At 35.6% G+C, this 12,729-nt stretch overlaps 1 protein-coding gene across 1 annotated transcript in view; it reads left to right on the top strand.

Annotated features, from left to right (window-relative positions):
- The window catches only part of ARAP2 (ArfGAP with RhoGAP domain, ankyrin repeat and PH domain 2), a gene marked incomplete at both ends in the record, with an annotated part of 192,262 nt that overhangs the window by 28,459 nt on the left and 151,074 nt on the right, over positions 1–12,729 (top strand). The window contains one exon of the mRNA XM_079704429.1: positions 10,832–10,901. Coding sequence (XP_079560555.1) covers positions 10,832–10,901 — 70 coding nt within the window. The remainder of the gene's footprint in view (positions 1–10,831; positions 10,902–12,729) is intronic.

Here is a 12,729-nt window from a genome sequence, read left to right as displayed (position 1 = left end):
GTGCCCAGAATCTCCAAGGCTGCTTTAGTGGAGCAGTTTTCCACCTGCTCCATAAGTGTGTGAGGGCCTCAAGCCTCATGGGAGTGCTGTCCTGCGGCCAGCCTTTCAGCGAAAAGCAGTTGTAGTGGAAAGTTGACAAGTCTATCTGACCAGGGTTTTCTATATCAATCACTGTGTTGAACTTAAAGTTGAATCTTAAATCTCTGATAAAAAGTATCTTTTTATACTGGTGAACTAGTTGGCCTCTTCTCTCAAATCACACATAACTTTTGAAGACCATGCCAAGCAAATAAAAGGCTTCCATATTTTATTTGTAATTTGAGGAAAAATTCTTAGTTTTAGTGTTTATTAAAATAACATGGCTAATTTCAGTCAGTCTAGCTGCAGAGAAGTGAATGAGGGTGTTGGAATCAGACAGAAATTAGAATTGTCAAGCTATCGCTTATTTGCTGTGTGACTCAATGTCTCAGAACGGCTGTTTCCCACACATAAAAGTGTAAGGTCAAGGCTTCCTCTGTGGAATCAGTTGGAAAAGTAGGTAACGTTGGGTCTGACTACAGAGCCCCTTAAGCAGGGCTCAGTAAACCTCAGCTTGCTTTCTTTTTAGAAGAGCATCATTTCATTTCAGGTGACCTTTGATAATGTTACCAAAAGTAAGTTCTAGTTAGTTCTTACCTTGGCAACTATAAGGTAAAGAAATCATGTGTTCACATTAAACTTTCAAAATTAAGTTTTTTAGTGGTTATAAAAGCACATGGTTTAAAGCATTTGAAAGTTCTGCATGGCTTATTAAGAAAAAATAGCTGGGGAGAGGGGAAGTTGGATAATGACAGTCAAAAGGTCCAAACTTCCAGTTTATAACATAAATAAGTACTTGTAATATATAACATGATAGATATAATGAACACTGCTGTATGTTCTATATGAAAGTTGTTAAGAGAGTAAAACCTAAGAGTTCCCATCACAAGGAGATTTTTTTAAATTTAATGTCACATTTGTATGAGATGATGGATGTTCACTAAACTTACTGTGATAATCATTTCATGATGTATGTAAATCAGATCATTATGCTGTGCACCTTAAACTTATATGGTGTGGTATGTCAATTATATCTCAATAAAACTGGAGGAAAAAAAGCAATTTTCCTCTTCTCCCACTTTATCACAAGAGGCAGCCACTTTCTACTTTCTTTAGTAGTTTCTTTTGGTACTTACTTTGTTTATCTTTTTTTTTAATACATCTTTATTGGAGTATAATGGTTTCACAATGCTGTGCTAGTTTCTGTTGTACAACAAAGTGAATCAGCCATATGCATACACGTCCCCATATCCCCTCCCTCTTGACCCTCCTTCTCACCCTCTCTATCCCACCCCTCTAGGTCATCACAAAGCTCCAAGCTGATCTCACTGTCCTATGTTTCTCCTTCCCACCAGCCAAAACTATTTTACATTTGGTAGTGTATATATGTCGATGCTACTTTCACTTTGCCCCAGCTTCCGCCTCCCATCTGTGTCCTCAAATCCATTCTCTATGTCTGCGTCTTTATTCCTGCCCAGCCACTAGGTTCATCAGTACCATTTTTTTTTTTTTTTTAGATTCCATATATATGTGTTAGCATACGGTATTTGTTTTTCTCTTTCTGACTTACTTCACTCTGTGTGACAGACTCTAGGTCCATCCACCTCACTACAAATAACTCAATTTTATTTCTTTTTATGGCTGAGTAATATTCCATTGTATATATGTGCCACATCTTCTTTATCCATTCATCTGTCTATGGACATTTAGGTTGCTTCCATGTCCTGGCTATTGTAAATAGAGCTGCAGTGAACATTGTGGTACATGTCTCTTTTTTAATTATGGTTTTCTCAGGGTATATGCCCAGTAGTGGGATTGCTAGGTCGTATGGTAATTCTATTTTTAGTTTTTAAGGAACCTCCATACTGTCCTCCATAGTGGTTGTATCAATTTACATTCCCACCAACAGTGCAGGAGGGTTTGCATTTCACCACACCCTTTCCAGCATTTATTGTTTCTAGATATTTTGATAATGGCCATTCTGACTGGTGTGAGGTGATACCTCATTGTAGTTTTGATTTGCATTTCCCTAACAATTAGTGATGTTGAACATCTTTTAATGTGCCTCTTGGCCATCTGTGTGTCTTCCTTGGTAAAATGTCTATTTAGGTCTTCTGCCCATTTTTTAATTAGGTTATTTGATTTTTTGATATTGAGCTACATGAGCTGTTTGTATGTTTTGGAGATTAATCCTTTGTCTGTTGTTTCATTTGCAAATATTTTCTCCCATTCTGAGGGTTACTTTGTTTATCTTAACAATTTTTTCATACTGTTTCTTTCTGACTCTTCAGTGTTAGTAATTAGCTGTTGAGACACTACCATGGAATATAATGTTTATTCATTTTCACCCACTGTCCCCCCTGCATAGACACAGTTCCCATCTAATCATTCTTTTAAAGTAGCCATATAAAATGTCTACGTTATATCTGTATTTAGTTTTATACTCTTAATATCTATGTAAATGCTACTCATATTTGAGCTTTGCAACATATTATGATTAATTTTTCTTTCATTTGCAACCTTTAGTTTTCCTTGGAGTTAATAATTATCGATTCTTTTTGGTTTACTTTGTTTTTTATGTACTTAAAATTCATTTATCCACAAATTCTTCCTCAGGACTATGAATTTGTGAAGTAATCAAAATACATACATATATCAATTTCACCATTGTACAGCCCCCTAAGAAAGCTTATTTAGCTTGTATTTTCTAACCCACTTTTGTTTTTTGTTGTCCTATGTTTAATGTAGAAAGCACTTTCTTTCTTTTGGCTGTTCATCTTATAACGTACTGTTATTGTTCCATGGACTTAATATATTCTCTTATCTTTCTATGGATATTAATAAGTGTTTTGAAACTTTCTTTTCCTGTAGTGTCTATTTCTTTCAATTTTTTGGAGGAGGGTTTCTTCCCCATCTTTTACCTCAGAGATGTTTTCCTCAAATGTTTTGTTAATCTTGGGCTTTTAATTTTTTTAATTAAAAAAAAATTATTGCCAAAAAATGCTAACTATCATCTGAACCTTCGGCAAGTCATAACCTTTTTGCTAGTGGAGAGTCTTGCCTCAGTGTTGATGGCTCCTCGCTGATCAGGGTGGTAGTTGCTGAATGCTGGGGCTGTTGTGGCTGTGTCTTAGAATAAGACAACAGTGAAGTTTGCCGTATCTATTGCCTCGTCCTTTCATGAATGATTCTCTGTTTGGGCTGTTCATTTAAAATGAGATCCTACAAAGCTGATTGGATCAGGCCCTGATGGGTCTTGCTATCTATTTCTCGTAAGATGATCTTGCTAGGCTTTCCTAATGTGTTTCCTTGGAGACTCCTCATGCCAGTATCTTTTAAATGAATCTCCTTATTGAGGGTAGTAAGAGTGGTTAATGGCTTTTTGGGAGCTCAGTAGGGGAACGTGGACTTTGAGTATAAATATTTATGATATAGATGTGATTCTACTGTTTTTAATGCTGTCCCCTACCTTTAGCCTTGTCTGAGTCTCCCAGTCCAGAGACCCCTGTTTGATCTTCTCCAGTGAATAGAACCCTATTATCCTGTTGAAGAAGAGGAGGTGCAATTTTCCACCTGAGAAGTAAGGGAGGGATTCTGGGATGGAGTGGTGAGGGGTGCAAGTTTATCTCTTTAATTGCCTTTCAACAACTCTTCTATTCTCAGCACCCCCTCTCCTTCATAGTCACTTCCAAAGTTACTTGTGCCTGTATCTCCTGAGACCTTCTGACATTTTGTGAGTAAACTGGTTTTCCTCTCAATTTGATCTCTTGCAGGCTTAGCAATCAGTTCTCTGAAACCTCCTGAGTTAGTTCCTATCCCTTCTTAGGCTTTCCTGATTTCTTGATACTGATGCTATCATTTACTTTCCTGGTCAGTGTTGGCTTGTAGTTATTTATTTATTTTTATTTGTTTTTTAATCCTTTGAGGTTTTAGGAGGAGTAGAGATAAATGCAAACTTTTCATTGGTTGTCTTAACTAGAAGCTGGTTTCATGTTGGATTTTTTGTTTTTTTTAACAGAGTATGACTCCATAAAATAAAGAGGTCTGAGTCTTTTAATGTGGTTTCTCATATACCATGTCATGTAAGCACAAAGCTCTTTGTGAATATTGTAAAAGTTGGAAGTCACACATTAAAATTCGTGCTTTATCATTGGCTTCTAAAACTCCTTTTAGCACTTCAGATTTTATCTTAAAATTTGTTTTTTCTTATTTAAAGCAGAAATGGAAGCTGGAATTTCAGAAAATTTTTGCTTTGTTTTTGTTTTTTGGCCCCAACTCATTGTGGTTCATATAATCTTGGAAACAATCATTTTGGTTTACTTAAAAGTAAGGAAATACAGTCTAGAAAAAAAGGCTGATATTTTCTAGAAATATTATAATTCCTTGGATGTGTGTCTTTAAAATACTTCATAACTAATACTGCAGCATTTACTATTTTTTTAAATGTAATTTAATTAATTTATTTTTTATACAGTAGGTTCTTATTATTTATCTATTTTATCCATATAATATACATATACATATAATATGCGTTTTTCTCTTTCTGACTTACTTCACTCTGTATGACAGTCTCTAGGTCCATCCACGTCTCTACACATGACCCAATTTCGTTCTTTTTTATGGCTGAGTAATACTCCATTGTATATATTTACCACATCATCTTTATCCATTTGTCTCTTGATGGACATTTAGGTTGCTTCCATGTCCTGGCTATTGTAAATAGTGCTGCAATGAACATTAGGGTGCATGTGTCTTTTTGAATTATGGTTTTCTCTAGGTATATGCCCAGTAGTGGGATTGCTGGGTCATATAATACTGCAGCCTTTAAAAGCTTCATACTTAAGAGTAATGAGATAAAATAACTAAATAGAAAATGAGTAATTAGATAAACAAACAAAAATCTATACTTCTGGAAATTATAGTAGTTCTAAAAAATATTGAGTCTAGTTAGGGTTAGAGTAGAAAATAAGATAAAATATGCATATAATTCTTCAGGATTATGTAAACAAGGCAGGTGAATCTGGAACAGCAAGTCTATGATATCTTTTTTCTTAGATATTGTTTAGAATAATTGAGAAGTATTTTTTGATGATTAAAATACCATGATTAATAAAAGCCATAAATTTGACTTAGTTACTTTGAGGTTCGTTTTGGTTATGTGATATTTGAAGATGACAGATTGGTAGCCTCTGCCACTTTAAATTAATATCATTGGTTAGCATGCTTATCCAATTTTGTAGTTTTTTTAAAGCTAAAAGATGTAATCTTTAAAAAAATTAAAAACCCTTCTGGCACTTAGGATTGAAATTAAACAGGAGTGCCTTCATGTATATACTTCATAAATAGAGATGTAATTGTTTATATATACACTGTTGTTAAAAAAGAATTTTTAAGACACACAATTTTTGAGACAACAAAAACTGACACCAGGTGGCAAGGCTGTATTTACGATAGCAGTTGAAACTTTACACAACCTGCCCTACTAGAGCTCAAGGGAAGTGCTTATAGAAATCCATTCAGTAACACCACACATGCCTTATGAATTATTCTAAAAAGGCTTCTCAAAGAAATGTTTTCCTTTAGAACCCTAAAAACAAAATAGGATAAAACCTAGGCTAATATTTTTCACGTCTACTTTACCTTTTTTTCCCAAAGGAATTCTGAAGCACTTTGCAGAATTGAACTCACATATTAGATGGGTAGAGGTCAAATGTTATTGCTACCTAAAGGGATATTGAGGGTGCTTTGCCATAAAATGTACCAGACTCTGTTTTGTGTAGTTGTTAAGAGCATAGACTTTGGGACCAGACTGCCTGGATTTGACTCACAGAAATGATCTTTATCAGTTGTGTGACTTGGGCAAATTATTTAACCTGCCAGCTCCTCTGTGGTTTCATCTGCAAAATGGGAATAATAATATTACTTGCCTCATATGATTGTTTGGAGGACTGAATGAATTAATGTTTGTATATGGCTTGCAACAGTGCCTAGAACAAAGCACTATATGTGTTGTTTTTATTATCAAGATTACTGTGCCAAATAAGTTCTTTACTGACAGGCTTTAAAATCTCTTCTCTGTATAATAATCCATTAGTCAGCTCTAATTTGTGTCATGTGATAGTAGGAACACAGACTAGAGTGACACTGTATTTTATACTTTGTCTTTTTTTTTTAACATTTAAATAAATTGTTAACTGAAATTTAAGGGAAAGACATAACTTATGTCAGAGAAAGCATTTAAAGTACTTTAGAAACCTCTAATTGTGTATTATTGATTAATTTTACATAATTACACTGGATTTAGTTGCCTGGTATCAAGTAGATTTTTATAAATACATGAGAAAAATATTTAACTCTGGTAAGGAAAGATAATTCTTAAAAATTTACTATTCACCAATTTTTTTAATTTAAAATTTTATTGAAATTTAGAAACAGTGCTTCTTAAGCTTTCCCTTTTATGTATCAATAGTTGAAATTTTGATTAATTTATTGAGTTTAACAATTTAAATTCAAGTTTCCATTTGCTAGAAAGAGGAATTGTGAGAAAGGATCTAAGTATAAGTTCTTATCTTTAATTAGCCAATTATTAGAATTCAGTATTGAAGTTCACATGCAGAAAATAACTAATTGAATGTTGACACATTTAATGAGCAAAATAGATTAAACATGTTTATATAAATTTAGTTTTAGAAACATTTAATTTATTAATTTGAATTTTTAAATAGGAAGGTACAAAATGCACACATGTTAAAGAATACATTTAAAAATATTTAACTATAAGATGTATTTTAAAATTACATGGAGGGCTTCCCTGGTGGCGCAGTGGTTGAGAGTCCACCTGCGATGCAGGGGACACAGGTTCATGCCCCGGTCCGGGAGGATCCCGCGTGCCACGGAGCAGCTGGGCCCGTGAGCCATGGCTGCTGGGCCTGTGCGTCCGGAGCCTGTGCTCCACAATGGGAGAGGCCACAGCGGTGAGAGGCCTGCGTACCTCAAAAAAAAAAAAAAAATGAAACTAATGATGAATTACAAAGCTTTTGTCATATAAAAATTCTGATCTTTGTACTTGAAAAAAGCAAAAAATGAAATTAAGGATGAAGTGGTTTTGTTAGTAGTATTTGTTTTCTCTATACATAACATGAAAATTTGAGGAAGCATCTTGCAATGAGAAATATATGTATTTGTTAGTTTATTCATTAGATATTCAGCATATCTTATATGCTAGAAACTGTGGTAGTTGCTGGTTTTACATTGATTAAAAAAACAACTGGTTTCTGCACTCAAGGATCTCAATATCTAGTATGGGAGGTGGAGGACACAAAACAAATATATAATTGCAAATTCTGCTAAGTGTCATTAAGTAAAGAAATGGAGCAAGAGACCAAAGGAACCTGAAGGATCTATGTGTTACTCAATGGTGGCCACTTGGGGGAATGACTTTTGAGCAGAGATCTCAAGGATAAGGAGCCAACTAGGGCAGGAGCAAGCAGGGAGCATTCCAATGGCATATGGGAAGGCCACGAGGCAAGAAAGCATCTAGACAGAGGAGGCAGTATGGCTGAAGGATAGTGTCCGCAGAATAGTTACCCACAGATTTGATGGCTGACTGGATGAATGAATGGTAGCAGAAGTAACGTTTTAACGGCAGGATAGCAAAGTGGCTCTCTCCAACTACAGAACATTTGATTTTTGAGTGGCCACACTCTCATTCCATTTCAACGTGGGCTGGGATTTGTCTTATTTACCTGTCCTTCCATAGATTATTAAACAGATTTAACCTTTCAAAATATTCAGTTAAAATGGCTGAACACATCTAATAGTCACCCGGTAGCTGAGAAAATTAAAAAATAGTTGGGGGAATATCTTAGGAGCTGAGTCTCTCAGAAGCTGACGTTTTGGTTGGCTTTCATCAGAAAGCCAAGCATCCAGTGTGTGGTTTGTAGTCAGTGCCTGAGAAGAGAAATGTAGCTTGTCACATGGTAGCATCTCTGACTGATCTCTGAGCTGTCTGCCCTCCATCCTCTCCTTCTCATTTTCCTGTGGACATGAATGTTAAGTTCCTGGATGATGCCTCAGACCTCAAACTGTCTATCCAGATGGTGATGGAATTCTAAGAAAACTTTGAGTCCAAGTGGCCACAACTAAACCATCTTAAGTAAGACATGTTAAAGTAGGTTCTAGGGACTTACCAGGTGGCACAGTGGTAAGAATCTACCTACCAATGCAGGGGACAGGGGTTCCCAGCCCTGGTCTGGGAAGATTCCGCATGCTGTGGAGCAACTAAGCCTGTGTGCCACTACTACTGAGCCTGTGCTCTAGAGCCCACGTGCCACAACTACTGACCCTGCGAACCGCAACTACTGAAGCCCGCGCGCCTAGAGCCCTTGCTCTGCAACAAGAGAAGGCATTGCAATGAGAAGCCCACGTACCACAACAAAGAGCAGCAGCCCCCGGTCGCCACAACTAGAGAAAGCCCACAATGAAGACCAAACACAGCCAAAAAAAAAAAAAAAAAAAATTAGGTTCTAAACTTTTTTTCACTTCCAGCTTTGGCACATTTTGAAACTTTTAATCTAACTCTGAGGTTTCGGAAGTTTTCTCTCCTTCTGGCAGGCTTTCTTTTAAAATATGCTGGTTATTTGAGCGCTGGTCATTCGAGGTTTTATCTGTCTGTCATCTGGCTGTTTTTTGCTAAGGGGATATGTGCTTAATCATGTCACTCTTACATTGAACAGATTCTTTATTAGTGCCATATGTGTCTCTGTGTTAGTTGCTGATCATAGAGTAGAGAGTGAAACATCCTTGGTGTGGGAGACATAAAGCAACTAAACAAACATGTAATTAGAGATTGTGTTAAGTGCTTTGAGGAAAAGGAGAGGGTGCTTTGAGAGGACAGCTTTGTGACTTGCTTTGGATTGGCTCATCAGGGAAGGAGTGTCTGTATAGGTGGTTTAGGTGGAACTCTGAAAAGTAAGGAGTAGTTAGCAAAGGAATTAGAGGGCTAATGGAAGGTCCTAAGGCTGTTATCTCCCACAGACGTTGATTATTTTTATTCTAAAATGGAAGATTATATGTACTACTGAGCTCTAGCTTACTGCTATTCACCATGTAAGGTGGGCCTAAAACAAAATCTTGATTTATAGAATTACTATTGAGATTGTGTGGGAAGATGTCTGTTCACCTGCCTTTAAGTGTGACAGAGATCAGTATGAAATGAGTGCTAAGTGATTTTATTCAATGTATAATGACTGTGTGTTTGCTTAGTATTTCTTTACCTTGTAACTCTTAATGCTGGCAACTTGAAGAACCTTTGAGTCAGTGAAGGAAATGAAAACCGACACTGTTGGATGTTGCAAGGTTAAGAGAACACATGACAGGCCAAGGGAAGTTAAAAAGAAGCAGAAGGATGAGGGAGTAAGATGGAAAGAGGGCTGGATCGTTAGCTGTAGTTATATAATTGTAAGGTCTTATGTTCTTATTACTTCATGATTAATTCAGTGCTTATATGTGAAAGTGTTGTCCATACCAATGAATTTTGCAACTTTTCTCAGTTTGATCAGATTTCCTCTAATTTTATCTTAAGCAGAATAATTCGGCTAATGATCAATGTGGGCAGCTCGCTGTATTTCACTAGAGTAATAGGTGTGTGTGGCCCAGGAAAGAGCCCAGAAGACAAGTTCTCCACACTTTCTGAGGTGCTTTTTCTACCTTTAAGTCTTCTGAAAACCACAGAAAGCTATACCATTTCCTTACCTTAAACATGTTAGAAAGGAAACATGTTAGAAACTGCAAAAGGAAAAGGTAGACGTGGTTATCTACCTATTTGTTTAGAGATGACTGTTTTTTTAAACAGGAAATTAGTTTTCATATATTATCTGTGATAAAGGCTAAAAGTATCTAGATTATATCAGTTCACACTGAGAGTCTCATAGAGAATAAGACATTCAAAACCTTTAGGATTGTCTGACTTCGGGGAAGAGGACTGAAACAAAAAACAAAAACAAGCCCAACTAGAAATGGGTCTTCACTTTTCTCTTATATAGTCAGAAAATCTTTTTCTCCTTTATGCCTAAATAGGGAACATATGATGACATTATTTTGCTTTGTTTCTCATGTCAGTAACCATTTTAAACTGCATTTGCCTTTCATATGATTCTTTTTCTCAAAATGTTAATGTTTCAATGAATTTTGGATGCTTGCAAATGATTCTTCATATTTAGTCAGGGCCTTTTCAGCTTATTTGATCAGAATTAAATAATATATCTATGTAAAGCCAATTGACAAAGCTTTGTTATTTTAGCAAAATATTATGCATGCCCCAAAGCAAAAATTTTAAAAAATAAGATAAAATGTTATAAGCTTAATGAAGGATAAAAATTTATGTTATCTTCATTGAGGAATTATCTCCTTTAAGGGATATGGGTGCCATGATAGTGTTTCTGACCGCACTTTGTTTTCCACTCAACCTTACCAATGTGGATGATGACACTGCAAGTTACATTTTAAAAAATGATGACACTGTTAGCAGTATCCTTTTTTAAAAACACCTAGGTCAATTGATTAGAAAGTGTCATTGTACATATTTCCTTTCCTTTGTACCATTGCCAAAACTGTACATTGTCATAGCCTACTCTTTTCTTCACTGCTTACTATCAAATTGGAATGTACTCAACACAGTTCTATATTACAAATGTATTTAAAATCCAAGTGCATGGTTCTTAAATGTAAAATGACAATTTCATACGTTTTACAGAAAACGCATGTTTCAGAAGAGATGGGTGAAATTTGATGGCCTTAGCATTTCTTATTACAATAACGATAAGGTAAGTACATTTTACAGTTTTCAAAGATTGTCCTATGCATGCTGAGTGTACTTCAATAAACTAAGCACATGATTTGGTCTTTAAGAATAAGAGTTGGGGCTTCCCTGGTGGCACAGTGGTTGTGAATCTGCCTGCCAATGCAGGAGACACGGGTTCGAGTCCTGGTCTGGGAAGGTCCCACATGCCATGGAGCAACTAGGTCCGTGAGCCACAACTACTGAGCCTGCGCGTCTGGAGCCTGTGCTCCGCAACAAGAGAGGCCATGATAGTGAGAGGCCCGCGCACTGCGATGAAGAGTGGACCCCGCTTGCCACAACTAGAGAAAGCTCTCGCACAGAAACAAAGACCCAACACAGCCAAAAATTAAAAAAATAAAAAATAAAGTCAAAAAAAAAAAAAAAAAAAGAATAAGAGTTGGATTATCAACATGAAAAGAATTTGCATAGGATAAAACACTTAACTCTTTCCATAGTTTAACTTTTCCCAGACATATAAAATTGGGATTTTTTAAAACTTAAGTATCTAACAATTATTTATGGGATATCTCCTACAAACTACAGGATTTGCTATAAGTGATATGCAGATACATAAGAAATTGCCTTTATCCTAGAGGGTGCTCAAAAATGTTTACAAAATGACACCACAAGTAGAAAATGGCAAAGCAAGGAGAGGTTATTTTGTCCTCTGGAAGGGGTATGGAAGAATCAAGGAACGCTTCTTGCATGAGATTTCTAATGACCATGAATTTTGAAGAAAGAAGAATGTTTGTACATAGAGAAACTAGAAAGAACAGGACTTGATAGCAGAGAGAACAATGAGATGCCCAGATTCTCTGATTGGAAAATAGAGTATGTTTGGGAGACTAGTGGGAGATGAAGCTGAGAAGGTTGAGTTTGGAGTTAGAGCACACCGAATATCTTGATGTGCAAGTGGTTACAGTATATTCTTTAGGCAGTTGAGTCTTAATGACATGATACTATTTTGATCATGTCCTTCTCCTTAGGGATGAGAATGTCTTTATTCTTAGGAGATGTAGGCTGAAATTTTTAGGGGTGAAGTGTCATTATACATGCAAATGTCTTTCAAATGTTACCTATCTATATATACCCTCTCTATATGTATATTTATATATATGTGTGTGTGTATATATATATATATATATATATATATATATATGCACACATGCATAGCTAGGTAAAACAAAAAATAGCAATGTTAACGACTGTCCAATTGAGATTATGAGTGTTCATTTTACTAATCTTTCAACTTCTATGTGTTTGAAAATTTCCTTAATTAAAACGTTGCAACTAATAAGTAGACCGTATTTTTTTGTTAGTTAAAATCATATAATTTTACAATCTTAACTATATTCATTCTTTTAATATATTGATTTAACACTTAACCACATCTTCTTATTTATAGTTTATAATCTAATATTATCTTCTCATTATTTAGTGATTTTTCACTGCCTAATATTGGTGTTATTTGTGGCTCAAATAGAGATTTAGATTCCCTTTCACGTATTGATTGTTCAGTGCTACAAGGAAGAAGAGCGTATGCTTTTAGACAGAAAGTAATACACACTGCATGCTACAACACTAAGAATAATAGAAAGTTTAGAGAAGTATTAATTGGTTTCTCTTTGCAGTGATCCCGTTAAAGCATCAGATAGGTTTAAACACACCTCTTTGACATTTGCAAGATATGGGATGAACATTTTTAAAAGCTAGTTTTCTGCCTTAGCTATTGTTTTTAGTTTGCTTGTTCATTTGAATCTTGAGACAATTTTGGTAACCTAGGGTGGGTAAAATGTAGTCTCTGTATCTGA

The sequence above is a fragment of the Hyperoodon ampullatus genome (genome assembly GCF_949752795.1).
Source record: "Hyperoodon ampullatus genome assembly, chromosome: 1".
Lineage (NCBI taxonomy): Eukaryota > Metazoa > Chordata > Mammalia > Artiodactyla > Ziphiidae > Hyperoodon > Hyperoodon ampullatus.
Note: the sequence above shows the minus strand (reverse complement) of the source record. Positions and strands in the feature narration are given on the sequence as shown.